The 16,992-nt window shown below is 35.7% G+C and overlaps 1 protein-coding gene, 1 long non-coding RNA gene and 1 pseudogene across 4 annotated transcripts; all 3 read left to right on the top strand.

Moving 5' to 3' along the window:
* Window positions 1-7,048: 7,048 nt before the first annotated feature.
* On the top strand, window positions 7,049-8,786 carry LOC106325388 (cytochrome P450 94B1-like). Its single transcript, XM_013763445.1, has one exon. It carries the CDS (start codon window positions 7,096-7,098, stop codon window positions 8,617-8,619), a length of 1,524 nt encoding a protein of 507 aa, XP_013618899.1. The 5' UTR covers window positions 7,049-7,095; the 3' UTR covers window positions 8,620-8,786.
* A 1,130-nt stretch (window positions 8,787-9,916) lies between these two features.
* On the top strand, window positions 9,917-12,190 carry LOC106326256. 3 transcript variants are annotated; one of them, XR_001267182.1, is made up of 7 exons: window positions 9,917-10,155; window positions 10,235-10,407; window positions 10,504-10,577; window positions 10,651-10,735; window positions 11,346-11,590; window positions 11,672-11,876; window positions 11,998-12,190. It is a non-coding gene; the product is annotated as an uncharacterized LOC106326256 (long non-coding RNA). The 3 variants fall into 3 exon arrangements; XR_001267181.1 differs by having other exon boundaries at window positions 11,666-11,876; XR_001267183.1 differs by lacking the exons at window positions 11,346-11,590; window positions 11,672-11,876; window positions 11,998-12,190 and adding an exon at window positions 10,831-10,982.
* Window positions 12,191-13,699: 1,509 nt separating this feature from the next.
* Window positions 13,700-14,524, top strand: LOC106324573 (annotated as a pseudogene).
* Window positions 14,525-16,992: the final 2,468 nt, after the last annotated feature.

Genomic DNA, 16,992 nt, shown 5'->3' with positions numbered 1-16,992 from the left:
TGTGTCTCTCTTGGACATCATTTTCGTTGGTGCTTTACAAGTTGGTTTATATATGAATTAGTCATTTTCCGGGTCAGCAAATGTGTCTGGCATTTGATTAGCTAGCTTTGCAAATGTATAATCTTTGGACGTCTATTTCACATTCTTTAGTCTGAGGATCTTGCTAAGACAATGATTGTCGATGTCATTCTGTTTCTTTTACCATCTTATTATTTTCTCCCCCTAATGTTGGATAGTCGGATTCATTAAACTTGCAATCCGTGTTCTTGGCCACTAAATAGATCACCCATGTTTGGCTCAAGGTACTTCATTATTTGTGGGAGATTCATATCCAACATATATCCCCATCCTCATCCTCTTCTAAGGATCCATCTTAGACGGCACATATATTTGTGGTGGCTTATCCAAATATCTCAAGATGGTATATGTCTGGCTCATGACCCGTAATAAAATTTGAGTTGGGAATATCTATGCTCACTTATGGTCTGATGCTTATTAGTTAAGATGCATGTAAATTCGTGTGTCCCCAAGCCTTGGACTGAGAGTTTGGACCTATGGGTAATGGCCAATATAGATTTATAAAAGGATTCAGTCAAGCTATATATAGTATGGACATGTGCGGAATTGTCCTCACTGCCCCCTCATGGACATACTATAATCTTTAAGTGCTTTGGGACATCATGGCCAAATGAGTTTCCCTTGTGTTCATGCTACACACGAGATTCTAAGGGATAACTCTTTGTGCCCTTTCCAATATCAATTTCGCATCATGTTTTGGACCAGGATGGTCAATCCGGTCATACCATAAAGTGTATAATTTCGTGGGTAAACCATTCTGGTTACCATGACTTTTGCCTCTTGGCATAGTTTAGATCAATAGAGAATGCAGGTATAGTCTATGGCCTTGGGCGATTTTCATAACACTGAAGAAACTTTTGTTTCCTTTTGCCCATTGTATCATTTTGGAAACCATTCTTATATCTCTATATTTTATAATCTCAATGGGTTTCTCTACGTGAATATAAAACATCTAAATGTTTGCCCTTATACATATCTGGCCATAGCCCTTAATGTGTACCATACCCGTAATTTATAAACTCATATTGACGTTTCTTAATAAAATCATTCATTCCTTTTATTAAGTTTTAATAAAACAAGCTCGATGAAACGAAAATATAGAAATGAAAAACACCAAAACAGAGAACACAGAATTTAGATTACAAATGTCGAAATCAATCTTCAGTTTTTTAGACAATCTGAAGTTTCATAATCCATAAGATCGTCATTCTCATGATTGAAGTCATTTTCATCATCTTGGTAAGTCATATGGGCTTCAGGATTCTTCCATATCAGACTATCTTGATAGAGGTCAACAAGATGCTTGGGAGTCCTACAAGTCTTAGCTCAATGATTGCTCATACTAGCCCTGGGACGGATCCGGATATCCGAGAAATTTAGGGTATCCGGATCCGTCGGATCCGTGGATTTAATATTCGGATCCGGATTCGTGGTTTCCGGATATCCGAGTTTCGGATATCCGTTTCGATATTCTATTATCCGCGGATATCCGGTTCCGGATCCGGATCCGGATCCGTCAAAATAATTAAAAATAAATTGGTCGAGTGTTGGGGTTTAAAAGAAGATCCACGGCCGCGACCATGACCTCGTCTAAATGAGCCACGGTCTCGTCCATGGTCTCGACAATTCCCTCGCCCGCCGCCAAAAGATATTCGACCGTGACCATGTCCATTCGATTTGTCTCGACCACGGTCATGCTGGCCGTTTCCTTGGACATGGTTGGACTCTTTATTGTCCTCTGTCGTGTGTGCTTCAGGTAGTAGAGCTGATTCAAGAGGTCTCATCTGACTGTTTCTCATCAATAATTCATTGTTCTGCTCAGCGAGCAAGAGACATGAAATAAGATTAGCATAGGTTTTGAAACCTTTTTCACGGTACTGTTGTTGTAACAGCACGTTGCTTGCATGGAAAGTGGAAAAGGTTTTCTCAAGCATATCCTGTTCCGTAATACTTTTACCACACAGTTTCATTTTAGAAACAATCTTAAACAGTGCAGAGTTATACACGTCCATAGACTTATAGTCTTGGATCCTCAGATTCGTCCAATCAAACCGAGCTTTTGGTAAGATCACCGTTCTCTGGTGATTATATCTTGATTTCAATTCATTCCAAAGATCTAGTGGATTCTCAATGGTCAGATACTGATCTTTGAGACTCTCAGCTAGATGATGACGAATGATCAAGATGGCTCTATAACGATCCTTTTCACTGGCATTATTGTCCTTGGTGATACACTCACCGAGTCCCTTGGATTTCAGGATGGTCTTAGCATCGAGCGCCCACTGAAGGTAATTATCTCTAGATAGATTTAGGGCAACAAAATCAAGGTTCTTGATTTTCGACATCTGAAATCATAGATTAATATTTTAGATCTTTTTAGGAATAGGTTTTAAGTTTAAACGAATAGGTTTTATGTTCAAACAATCAAACAAGCCTCACGGCCAAGATCTATGCCTCACGGCCAATAAGCAAGCCGCACGGCCATGGATGCAATCAGTTCGATCTTTTAGTTTGTTGTGCAATTGCAATCCTAACATAGTTTCTATTAGCTCATATGATACAAACAATACAAGCAAACCTCTCGGCCAAGCAAAGATCAAACCATACGGCTAATTGGTTTAATTCGATACCATTCCTAGTATAATTTCTAAGTGTAATTGCAATCAATCAACTGTGATCAGATTATGGTATGAATGCAACAAGGCCACACGGCCACAAGATATGATCAAGTCTAGAACAATTAACCTAACATGTAGTTTCAGATTTCAATTTTAAAACAATCTAAACTAGGTTATTAGGATTTCAGTTTAAACAAGCCAAACAATCAGATTCGAGTTTAAACAACCTTAATAATAGTTCTAGGTGATCAAATCAATCAATCAATGTTCAATTTCAAACAATAAAAATCGATTTTCAAAATTAGGGTTTTAGGGTTTCGATTTGATTAACAAGCAATTTCAATTTCAGGATGATCAATATAATCTCAATCAACATTCAATCAGTTTAATCAATCAATAGTTTTCGAATTAGGGTTTAGGGATTTTCTAAAATTGATCTTATATCAAAGAGATTTGATTTGAGATTCAAAACCATTAAAGCTTTGATTTTAATTGATCAATGGATCAATCTCGTTTTAGGTTTGGGGATCGAACTTATAGAGCTTCGATTTACTCATTAGGGATTGATCTATTATCCTATGGCTTTAGTCTTAGAGATTAAGTTTTAGGTTTCATTCTTTACAAGCAATCCAAATTCGATTTTCATGTTCATAGAATTCGAATTTACCTTTAGTTTAGTAGATTGTTGAAACCGGACCACCAAGAGAATGAACCTCAAGCTGGACAGGAACTCGAGCTGGACACGAGCTGGCCTGGATGCGAACGGATTGAGGTTGGAGACGCGAGCAGCTGATCGTCGAACGGGATCTGTTGCAGTCGGGATCGCGAGCGGCTCTGATGCGAACGGGAAGCTTTGTTGTTTGGAACGCGAGCTGTCCTGGATCAAGGTGGAGCTGAGTTCGTCTAGGATCAGGAACGCCTTGGGGCTGGAGCTGATCAGGTGGATTCGAACTGGAACAGACGCGGGGACGGATTAGGGTTCCAAAGCAAATTGGTGCGCACTGTATCTGTGCGTGAGGGCGCGTCGGTGGTCAGATCGACAAGCGATTTGCATTGACTGATTCGTCTCGGCAAGGGCTTCGATTGATATCTTGATCGTTTTCTGGGTCCTCACGGTTTGGGAGAACGGCCTCTTTGAAGTTCCGAGGCAGATTCCTTTTCGTTTTGGGGTTTTAGGGATTTGGTTTTAGGCTCAGGGTGTTAGAGGCTGTCGTGCTGATAACGTGTTGTAAACTTAAGGATTTAGAATCTGTAAGTTCTGTATATTATTACTCAAACATAAAGTGCCTTTATATAGAGAATTACAAGAGAGATAAAATGGAAACACTAGAATAGAAAATAGTACAAATCATAAACATAAGTAATTTAGGAAATAAGAAGCTTTGGCCGACTCTCTCCCTCTTTCTTTATGCGGCCGCCACCTCTCTCTCTAGGGTTTGGGCCGGTTCATAGACCGGACCGGTTATGAACATTCATCAATTGATTTATGACAAAATGGTTATTTCTTTTTTCACCTTACTCAGATAATTCCAGTTCAAGTATAATATTGTTTGTGGCTGAAAATTTATCGCTGCATGTGACTTTCAGTCATATTCTAAAAAACTTTACCTTTAATATACAGTAGCAGGAGTAAAAGAATTAAAAATGATTATTTATTCTTTCGCCTGACTGAGATAATTCCAGCTCAACTGAGCATAATATTGTTTGTGGCTGAAAATTTATCGCTATACGTAACTTTCGGTCATAGCCTGAGATGAATTTTAGATAAAAGAGAGTGTTTGACGAAAAACCCCAGTTCGAAAATGCAATCGTTAGGTGCTGTTCGGAGGTTGACTGCAGCGATTATGCCCAAATCGGTGTAGCCAGACGTTGATCCACATAAGACCGCATAATTCCGCGTTGACCGCTTAAGTTTTTTTTTTCCGTCCGTGTAAGTTAAAACACAGTTGATTATTTTTTATTCATTATTGACAGATTTTGTGTAATTATTCAATACTAAATAATTATAATTGCTATCAAACCCAAAACAAACACATACATATTACATTTAGGAATTTTTTGTACCAAACCCACTTTTTAGGAATCAAAAAAAGTATTTAAAATTATATATAAAAAATTATATAATTATGTGTAAAAACTTGTATCATTATGTTTAAAATTAGCTAAATATATTATAAATATATTAAATTATATTTAAAACTAGGTTCCGCTTAATCTCTGAGTACTCCCTAATTTTTTGGTAATTCGCTAGGTTCGAGGTTATCGCCCGACTAGCCTCGGGCGAAAAACAGTGAAGGAAAGAGAGTAAGATTTTATCAACACGCGGATGATTTTGTGAAACACGAGCTTGAAAAGAAGTCAGTGGAACTAGTCTAGTTCTGACTTTTTCTTAATGAGATAAAACTCAACTTTCAACACGAGAACCACGTGCACAATAATGATGCTAATCAGTTCGATACCTAGTAGTCACACAAAAAGTGTATATTTATTGTTTTTCTTCATCCAGTTCAATAATATCGTGCAACTATTCGCTTTTTAATATTTCGGCTCAGGAATTTCATCAATGTGCTTGATCTTATCCGACACATCCATGTTTACATCGGCGTATACTCGAACAGTGAAACCTACACTCTTGTCCAAATTATTTCGTTGTACGTAAATGTAAAATCCAAATTTAAACACTTTAAAGAGATGATTCGAAAACTTATCAAGATTGTATTGTGTTCAATTCCGGAACCGAAAGAACCACTTCTCATTAAACAAACTATTCACTGCACAGACCAATTCCACTATGTACTAAACAAATGTTTATTGCATAGAATATAGCTATATATTTGATATTTCCTTCATTCAACAAATCTACAGGATCTCCTAAGAATCAAAGTTCACTATTTGACAAAGCTGACAGATCATTCATTTATATCATCACGTACTGGACTTAATTAATGATTACTAGGGGGTTTGTATTAAACTAGGTTATGAAGCTAACGAGATTCTAAAAGAATGGTATCTATAGTACTAATCCAGTGTGGCGAATTGATGTCATATATATCATTATTCCTTTTATAATTACATGTTGCTTGTAAATACAGGCAACCAATAACCTTACCACCGAAAATAAATTATTCTATTGGCATCAAATATATATTAGACTATAACTTGAGACTTGAGAGACACCGCTAAGTACGTTTCACAGAATCAAAAACCACTAAATTCAACGTTGTAACATATTTTTATCATTATTTCATTAAGTTATTAAACTTAGAAAGCTGGAAAAAAAACAAATTAAACGTTTTGTAGTTTCAGTGTCTGAGGCGTGTCTACTTTTTCTGATGAAAATTCGGCTGGAGATTTGGCCACCAGTGCTAAGGGTATTGGCTTGTCCTTGTCCTTGTCCTTGTCCAGATCTATGTATTATTTATTTCCTTTTGGGTCAATGAGTGATTGTATTGCTGCGTCGACGTCTAATAAATATGTGGTTCAATATTTTCTTTATCGGCTTAATTATACGTTTGACAACAAAATAAACGAGCTTGCACATTTTCCATTTTTGTTCTATTCTTTTGGAAGTGGCATATATAGTTTTTTTTTTGTGAATAACGTATATGTTATTATATATGGAAGTGGCATATATGATAAGATAAAGAAAATCAGCGTAAAAAAAGGGTAAAGAAATATAATCTAGCTGGTTCGACATCTGCTTATTATACAACTTGTTTATCTTAATCGATACAAGGGTTTGGGACGGATCCACTCTGTGAGGAGTTGTGTATAGTACTTGCACTCAATCAATTTTTTAAAGATATACTAATTCACTGTTGTAAAGCATATTTTATCAGCTCAATTAGTAACTTTTGCATCATGAATCACGTGTTTGTCAGTTCAAGTGCATATATCTTGCAGCATGTCTTTTTTCTATTGTTGTCGATATTTAATGATTTTTTTTTTATATGTGATTAGTTATATATGATTTGTTTCATTTATTTCGTTTTTTCTTTTTATGTAATAGTGATTTGACAAATATTAGATGAAAACACTTTTTTATATGTCAATTTATTTATATGATTAGTTAATGGTTTATTATTTATTCTGAGTTATTTTATTCTGTCTCAGTAAAATGTGTTCGGAAGGATTGAGACTATACCAGATAAACCTAATTTAAAAGGTCACAAATATATGTATGGCTAAAACAGATATCTAAATCTATAAAGACAGACCAAAAAGAATATAAAAATGTAATAATCATTTTTATTATGTCGTTTTCTGGACTAATATGGTCGGAGCCACAACTTGTATGATTAATCTTTACCATATATATATAGTTCCTATACAGATCAGGAACACACATCAAAAAAAACATAATTAGAATTACCAGAAGAAGAAACAAAGAACTCCAAATATGGAAATTCTCACTGCAGTTCTCGTCCTATTTCTTATATTAGGGTTTATAGTACTAATCTTCTCCTTTTCAACAAAAGCCCTAAAACCACGAACCGAATCCTCCACCAAGCTAAAGTCGTATCCACTCATTGGCTCCATCCTCTCCTTCAAAAAGAATCGCCACCGTCTCCTCCAATGGTACACCGACCTCCTCCGCCTCTCTCCATCTCAAACCATCACCGTCGAACTCCTCCTCAACCGCCGAACCATTGTCACGGCCAACCCCGAAAACGTTGAGCATATTCTCAAAACAAACTTTTGTAACTTCCCTAAAGGCAAACCTTTCACCGACCTCCTCGGAGACCTACTTGGCGGTGGAATCTTTAACTCGGACGGCGAGTTGTGGAGCTCGCAGAGAAAACTTGCCAGCCACGAGTTTACAATGCGTTCACTTAGGGAGTTCACTTTCGAGATCCTCCGTGAGGAAGTAGAAACCCGTCTAGTTCCCGTGCTTTCCTCCGCCGCGGACTACGATGGAGGCAGGACGGTGGACTTTCAGGAGATCTTGAAACGTTTTGCTTTCGACGTAGTTTGCAAAGTTTCATTAGGTTGGGATCCGGATTGTCTTGATTTGACCCGACCCGTTCCGGTTCTTGTCGAGGCTTTTGATGTAGCGGCGGCGATCAGCGCTCGCCGTGCGACGGAGCCGGTTTACGCCGTGTGGAAGCTGAAGCGTTTGTTGAACGTAGGGAGCGAAAGGAAGCTCAGAGAAGCGATCAAGACCGTACACATGTCCGTCTCCGAGATCATCAGGGCCAAGAAGAAAAGTCTCAAAATTAATGGTAACGTGTCTGACAAGCTAGACCTCTTGTCTAGGTTTCTCGCGGCCGGACATGACGAGGAATCAGTGAGAGATTCAGTGATCAGTTTTATCATGGCGGGAAGGGATACTACCTCGGCGGCGATGACGTGGCTTTTCTGGCTGTTGAGTGAGAACCCTAACGTGGAGAAGAAGATTCTTGAAGAAGTAACAAACAAGGGACCGTTAGGGTTAGGAGTTGAGGATTTGAGAGAGATGAGTTACATGAAAGCTTGTCTATGCGAAGCAATGAGACTATATCCACCAGTGGCTTGGGACTCAAAGCATGCAGCAAACGACGATGTTTTACCGGACGGGACACACGTGAAAAAAGGAGATAAAGTTACTTATTTCCCTTACGGTATGGGAAGGATGGAGAACGTGTGGGGTCAAGATTGGGATGAGTTTAAACCGAACCGATGGTTTGAGGAAGAACCAAATTACGGTACAAAACCGGTGTTGAAAAGTGTGAGCTCGTTCAAGTTTCCAGTATTCCAAGCCGGACCAAGGGTTTGTATAGGCAAAGAAATGGCGTTTATGCAGATGAAATACGTGGTTGTTTCGGTTTTGAGCCGGTTTGAGATCACACCGGTTTGCAAAAACCGGCCGGTATTTGTTCCTCTTCTAACGGCTCATATGGCTGGTGGGCTAAAGGTTAAGATCGAGAGGAGAAAGTATTTGTGATGTCCCCATTTAATTAATCAAGTCATCATGTCCTTATAGAATATAAAACGAATATGTAAAGTGTGGGGTTTATACATTAAATCAGATTAATATATGTATATGTGATTCACAGTTTTACACAGCTTGCTCGTGAATAGATTTATTTATAAATCAACACTGTCGTCTTATCAGAGTGGATACATTATATTAATCAGTTTGATAGACATATATGTGTCTATACATTAAACAATTTGTGGGTGTATTTTTTCTATCATCTAGATTTTTATAGAAATTGAAATGTATAATATATTTGTTAAAGTATATATATGAATGAATATAATAAGAAGATATTTTAAATTGATAAGACTCCAGAAAATAGTAGGACATAATGGGGCAGATTACAGCAGCGATTGGTTCATACAGCGAAGAGATGGAACTGAAGCACATCACAATATTGTCCTTTGTCCAATAAAACACGTACACACAAATTACAATACTGTCATCTTTAGAACATTCAAATCCATATTATTAAATGATTGGCTTCAATGGTCATCTTTTGCTGCAAGTGACAAGTGGGAGATATAAACTAATATGATACCATGTTTTCTTTTTAGAGTTTGTAATTTTGAAATTTATTTACAATTTGAATTTCTCAAGTAACATTATCAGAAGTTATTTCAGCTTTAGTTTTCCAAGTAATCGTATACGAGTTTCTTGATTTGTCTTTCCCCTTATAGATAAGAATTATATCTTGTAAAACACAGACCAAAAGCTTGAGATACAAATCATTCTCCTCTTCACATCTTTTCTTATACTACTGATCGTATATTTAATTATTTAATAGTTCCATTTTATAAACAGTGAATGCGATATTGCAACAGACGAGATATGAAACGATTTGGATTGGTTAGCGAAAAGAAGTTAGAAATTAATTGGATTGAAAATGAGATACATATCAATGTAGGTCTTATTCAAGGTTTTGTTAAAATAATACAAGGTACACAAGTCTTTGTTTGTCCGAAATTAAACTATTTAAATGTGCTAAGTGACAACTGTAAATGTGATTTTTCAAGTTTAGGTTCAAAAGATAAAATCACACAAGTAATAACAATAAAATCATCCTATCATAAAGTTTTAAATCGCCACGTCATTTTCGCTTATGTCGAGTGAAGCCCGAAACTGGCCCAATACAAGCCGATTTTTTTTTTTTTTGGTCAAACAAGCCGATTTTTAAAGATAGAAATGTTTGCAGGTTGTTCCACGAATCTTAAAGAATTAGTTTTCACCGCCGGTATGTTTGGTTGCTGTGAAAGTGAAATTTCCCACTGCTTGGACCTAACTAAAATGAATAGCAAATCTCTATGGCTGCATCCTATTTTTTACACTTTTCTTTGATTCAAATATTTTGTCGTCCTTCTTTGGTGAGTATTAGATGACTTATTAATGCTTTATTACAATTTTTTTGTTCACAGCAACAGCCGAGCATCTTTCCATCCTATATGTGCAAGGGAGGCAGGGAATAGGCTAGAAATCTGGGGAAAACATGGGTGTGACACTGTAAGTTTCATCACTTACAGAACGGAATCATAGACATTAGTGCTGTTTTTTCTTTAACAATAATATAATACATTTTTAGGTTGAACTGCGAGCTTTCTGCTCGAAGCATTCAGATATTCAAGATAGTGGAAGGCCTATAAATGGTGGAAATATTAATGCAGCTGATCCCCCTGTATGTCATCTTCCAACAGAATCTATAAGAGCTCGCCTAATTAATTAATGATGAGACGAGAGTTGAAGTAGGAGCACAAGGTACATGTTCTGATATTTCGAGAAACAGTGAGTTGCAAGAACTGGAATCACCGCGTTCAGAATTTGATAGATCTGCAACAAACATTGTTGAATCAGGGAGGACTGAGAGGAGCACCGATAATGAAAAAACTCGATCCGAGTTTCTTAGTTTTGTACTGATTCTGAAAAAGGTGTGTATAGCTATTAACTTAGATTATCTGTACCTGTTGATTCTCTTGCTCATTGATTTAACATTTTTTTCAGTTGATCAACCTGGGGAAAGTAGATGTGAAGAATGTGGCTGCAGAGATTTGGGGTCAATCCTGATGCTTTGAATGCCAAACTTATGGTAACGCTTAATACTTCTCATACCTGCTTAAAACGTCTGTGTTCTCATTGTGGCTTTCTGTAAATCGATTCATATATTAATAATTTGTTACCTAGACAAGATAGTTAAATGGCTTAGCCAGCATGCACACATGGGTACTAGGGACAGATGCGGAAATATTAAAAGTACGAACACTACTAGATCTGAGCGTCGGGCAGCTAACTGTACTGAAGGCATTGTGATGTTAGATTCTGACATTGTAGATCCTGCTGAAATTTGTACTGGTAATGGTTTTGTGGTTGATGAAGCTAAAGCTAATAAGCCAGTTTTGAAAAAAGAATTCACTGGGAATTTGCCATCTGATCATTCTCCACAAGAATAGGTAATCTCACATGGTTAGCATACACAAATAGTTGCTACTTATTAACTATCAAATACTGGTTAGTTATGTTACCAAAGTTGAAACGTAGCTGCTTCGGTATTATTTTTATGCGCAAGTATCTCCTGATGAGATTCTGGATTTTGTGCGTTGTTCTTATATACAGAAACCAGTAGTGCTTTATCAATGCATATTTATGTTACTTTAATTATTTCTTTCAAAACCGGATTTATATTGATGTTGTCCTTACAGACCGAACTGGACCACAACCAAACGCATGGCTCCATCCTACTGCCACACAGTCAGCTGCAGCGTTTCTGCATCTCCCTGTCGAGGATGAGATATGGGGAAGGAATGGTGGTGGTCAAAGAAGTGATGGAAGATGTGATTTGGTTCCGTGGGCCAACAAATTTGTCACTATCGCATCTATGCACTGCAAACTCCTTATGTGAAAAGACTAGAAGTGACGCAGCTTCTTATATGAGAAGCCTACCAATGTAAGTGTTATTGACTGAGCTCACTTTCGTATCAACATGGTAGCGGTTTTAATCATCTAACTATATCATACTTAGTGGCAGCCAAAACCAACATGGAGGTGTTGTGAGAGGTGGTTACTTAAGGCAAAGGCCAAGCTGGTGATGGCCAAGGGAATAAAGGTGGTCCAACTAGAGATTGTGGTGCCTAAAATTGGGATTGAAAAATGGAATAAAAAGCTCTGACATGGTATTAGGAAGATCATGTAGATAACAATAGCTGAAGGTTTCTACAGTTGTGGATCATCAGGTAAACACACTCCTATCTCTCTAGGAACACCCGGAGCTAAAGCCTTTGTTGCTCAGACTTGTGCAGTGATCTTTTTCGTAATTCAGTGGCTTATTGGCTACATGACATTTTTTCTACGTAGAGTCTAGAGTCTGCAACGAGTGTACGATAGCTGAAGACGGACCGGTTGTTTTCATATGCAAGGAAGATGGGAATGTTCAATCTCCATCAGTAGCTTAACTCTCTTCACATTCAAGATGGTGTGGTTACAGTTCTCTGTTATCTCGACTCTGACTGAGTTGTTAGTTGTTTATCTAATGAATAAGCAAACCAAATCCAAGTGAAATACATGTTCCAAAAATGATTTACAAACAATGTTCTTTCTATTATTTACTGACACCAGAATATGGTTTTTAAAAAGTGATATAAGATATGTATCATTATGTTTGTGGAAATATGTTTTTTTTTATATAAATTTGGCTGACTGAATAAAATTTTATGAATCACATTACATTTAAAATTGGTATTTATACAAAATTTAATTTCCAATTTCATAAGTCAGACGAAAAATTATTATGCAACTTTAAGTAAATATAAGAACCAATTCCACATTTCATAGGAAAAATGGTTGTCAATAAAAAAAATATTTTTTCCATCTAATCTTTCTAAATTAATATGTATATATTTTCATGTCATTTGTATTTAACATATAAGTTCACATCACCTACCTTTCTGGTAACAATATCCCCAATTTACCCAAACAAAAAAGGTTAATTAATCATGTAAGCCAAAGCATATGTAGTTTTAAAAATACGCATGATGCAAAGAATTATTAATCAGAATCCAGAAGCTACAAAAAAGTTCATAGTTGATCTGCTTTAAAACATATACAAGCAAAACATAACTTTTACATCTCTAACATATGTTCCATCTTATATAAAATTATATTATATGTCAACGACTGTAAAGTTTTCACTATGGGAACCAATCATCATCTATGTTCAAAGAGCTGTTTTAAAATATAAATAATTGGAAATATAAATTTATCGTGATGAAAAATATTATTCATTGAATATATAAAGATGAAAAAATATAATACATATGATTAAAACTTTTTATGTATAAGGACGATGATGCTCGCTTTACCATTGATAATACAGTTTTACTTTGTCACCATAATAATTAAAAACCATCAAAGACTTATGAAGAAGGATAAGAGTCAAGTTTAATGCATGATTTTGAGCAAAATAACACAAATACAATTCAGAGCATGATTTTTAAGAAAACCTAACTTAAAGCAACATTTTAACGTCTATGTATTCTACACTCAGTTTTGGTATTTTGGAAAACTATAAAACACAATCTTATTACAGTTTAGAAAAGGTCAAAATCAATTAACATGCAACATTTAAACAACTAAAATCAGTGCATGTCATCATCCTTCTTTATATATTTGTTAGACGATAAAGTATTTGGAAAATTTAAAAACAAATTATCCGTGTGTAGCGCGGAAAACGACCTAATACTTTTAAAAGTAACAAATTAAAATATTATAGTAAACTATTATAATAATAGGGTATTGTATAAAGAGTAGTGGTTTAAGCAGAAGAACAGAGAACAAAGCAAAGATAGAACTCTTTTTCTTTGGGACAGACCAATAATAAATCGAGTCTTGAACCGGTTTTCTAAAAACCGGTGAATTCTAAACCGGACACTAGGGTTTTATGGGCTTTTAATTATTCGCCAATAAACCGAGTCTTGACAGGTAAGGACTCATCAGCCACCAATCTAACTTTTTCTAGGGTTTTGGACGGCAACAGTATCTTGAGGGTTTGTAGAGTGATATGAACAGAATCAATGGGTTATCAGATGACTTGCTGGTCAAGATACTATCGTTTCTTCCAACAAAAGTTGCAATCTCCACCAGCATCTTGTCCAAACGATAGAAATGTGTTTGGATGTGGTTACCAAGACTCGAGTACATTAGCAGTTGTTTTGAACGCGAGAGTTTCAAGTGTATGTCTGATTATGATAGTCCACTTCGGCGTTTTCTTGACAGAAGCATGCCACTACATAAAGCTTCGGTCATCGAAAGCTTCCGTCTCGATTTAGCTTTTGCAGGTTGTAAACCTGAAGATATCAAACTGTGGATTTTTATTGCGGTTTCTCGCTTCTTACGTGAGCTTGACGTTTATTATCATGATCATCCGGACAAGAACAACATATTACCAAGTAGCTTGTACGCCTCCAAATCTCTAGTGATTTTGAAACTTAAGGGAAACATTCTCTTGGATGTTCCTCGTATGGTTGGTCTTCCCTCTCTTAAAACTTTGCAAATTCAAAGTGTGAAGCTCGTAGATGGAGAATCTTTCCGAAAGATTCTATCTATCTGTCCTGTTCTTGAAAATCTGTTGGTGAAACTCTATTGTGGTTATGTCAATATGGGAATGATCAATGTTAGCATCCCTTCTTTGCTGAGGTTATCACTCCAAATACCTTATGATGGTCTTCTAGATGGTTTAGTGATAGATACCCCTTCTTTGAAGTATTTGAAGCTTGAGGATTATGATAAAGAGTATCTTCCATCATGTCTTATTGAGGATCTGCCTCAGCTGGAGGAGGCATATCTAGATGTTAACTATCGTGATGTCGAGAGACTTTGGAGGTAAATTTATCAGTTAATTTTCTGTTAATTATAGATTTATCTGTTAACTGATAATGAATGAATGAAAACTTCGCATAGGTAGTTGGAAAATTATTAAACTAATATATAAATAGTTAAAATCAATCCACTTATGGCATTGGTTTTAAGTTGGAACTCATGATAACTCCGAATTTAACATTGATATTTTCTACATTTTTCATTCGCATGCAGGCTATATATCGTGGCAAGTTTGTTTTCAACCAGCTCGAGCATTTGAAGCTATGCGTAGGCATTAATTGTGTGTCTAGTCTCCTTGTCCGGTTACTCGAAGATTCTCCTAACTTACGAGAATAGATCTCTTTGAAATGGTAAGTAAGCTTCATGGAGTTTTTAAAAGACTCTAACTAAATATATATTTTGGTGAGAGAATCCCAATGCGAAGCCATAAGTAAACTTTTTCGAGAAACTATTATATATGGTCTAGTTCACACTAGTGTGGGTTTTGAACCAACTGCTTTTTCTCTATCGCAGGATCATAAACGTGGTTATATGGCTTGGTGGAACCAGTGGAACCAACCGGACACTGTTCCTAAATGTATTACATCGAGTTTGCAAACTTTCAGCTGGTCAGGGTACTATGGAATACCACAAGACAAAGATATTGTGGTTTACATCTTGACAAACGCCTGTCAATTGAAGACTTTAACAATCTCGTCGGATAATATTTATACTCCGAAGTATGAGATGATCAAGGAGTTGTCACTTTCCTACCGAGCATCGACCACATGCCGTCTCATATTCGTTTATATAGTAGAATCCAACTCGAACTTTACCATTTTTGTCTTGTCGCCCAAGAGCAGATTCTTCCTAATGTTACTATAATCTTCTGAGGTTAGGATAAAATAATAATTAGTCATTCTTCGGATAAACTATTCAAGTGAACTACTTGCAATTTCAATATATATATTGAAGAGGCATATGTTGATGTAAGTTTCTTCAAGCAATTGTAAGTGGTCTACTGCACTTATGCTCGAGCTGGTCTAACCGGTTCGAATTAGATGAGTAGAGTTTGTTTAGGGGCATGTAAGAATCAGTATTTTCGTAGGGGTTAACCCACGTATTTTGAGAAATATTCAAAAACTGTTTTAATGCATAATTGCATCTTTCACTAGCATATGATAAAGGTCAAAGAGGTTTGGAACCTTTGTTGTCTCCGTTTCTCAAGAAAATAACGATTTTATAGTGGTAAGTCCACCAATTTAGAGAGTATTATGAAGTTTTACTAAATTAATTGACAAAAAATTAAAACGATGCACATGTACCATGAAAGAGAGTTTGATATACATTAATACAAACGTAGAATGTGTTTAGAAATTTTAAAACAACACTAAAGATCAAAGGCTTAGTATATAGAGCGTTTACAGAAAAATTCAGTATTTTTGTAGGGGAGTTAACCAATAGATTTTGAGAAAAATTCAAAAATATGAAAATAATTTTTTAATGAATAATTGCATCCTTCACTAGCATATGATAAAGGTCAAAGAGGTTTGGAACCTTTGTTATCTCTGTTTCTCTAGAAAATAACGATTTTATAGTGGTTAGTCCACCAATTTAGGGAGTATTATGAAGTTTTACTAAATTAATTGACAAAAAATTAAAACGATGTTCATGTACCATGAAAGAGAGTTTGATATACATTAATACAAATGTAGAATGTGTTTAGAAATTTTAAAACAACATTAAAGATCATAGGATTCAAACTTTAGAGCGTTTACAGAAAAATCAGTATTTTCGTAGGGGTTAACCTACATATTTTGAGAAATATTCAAAAATATGAAAATACTGTTTTAATGCATAATTGCATCTTTCACTAGCATATGATAAAGGTTAAAGAGGTTTGGAACCTTTGTTGTCTCCGTTTCTCTAGAAAATAGCGATTTTATAGTGGTTAGTCCACCAATTTAGGGAGTATTATGAAGTTTTACTAAATTAATTGACAAAAAATTAAAACGATGCCCATGTACCATGAAAGAGAGTTTGATATACATTAATACAAATGTAGAATGTGTTTAGAAATTTTAAAACAACACTAAAGATCATATGCTTCGGTATATATAGCATATACAGAAAAATTCAATATTTTCGTAGGGGTTGTTAACCCACAGATTTTGAGAGAAATTCAAAAATATGAAAAATAATGCATAATTGCATCCTTCACTAGCATATGATAAAGGTCAAAGAGGTTTGGAACCCTTGTTGTCTCTGTTTCTCTAGAAAATAACGATTTTATAGTGGTTAGTCCACCAATTTAGGGAGTATTATGAAGTTTTACTAAATTAATTGACAAAAAATTAAAACTATGTCCATATACCATTAAAAAAAAGTTTAATATACACTAATACAAATGTAGAATGTGTTTAGAAATTTTAAAACAACACTAAAGATCATATGTTTCAGTATATAGAACTTATACAGAAAAATTCAATATTTTTA

This window comes from Brassica oleracea, chromosome C2 (assembly GCF_000695525.1).
Source record: "Brassica oleracea var. oleracea cultivar TO1000 chromosome C2, BOL, whole genome shotgun sequence".
Classification (NCBI taxonomy): domain Eukaryota; kingdom Viridiplantae; phylum Streptophyta; class Magnoliopsida; order Brassicales; family Brassicaceae; genus Brassica; species Brassica oleracea.
The sequence above is the reverse complement of the archived record's forward strand: the minus strand, read 5'-3'. Positions and strand labels throughout refer to the sequence as shown.

Excerpts from the sequence above, each read along its gene's own strand:
- LOC106325388 (XM_013763445.1), top strand. The coding sequence starts at position 7,096 with ATGGAAATTCTCACTGCAGTTCTCGTCCTATTTCTTATATTAGGGTTT.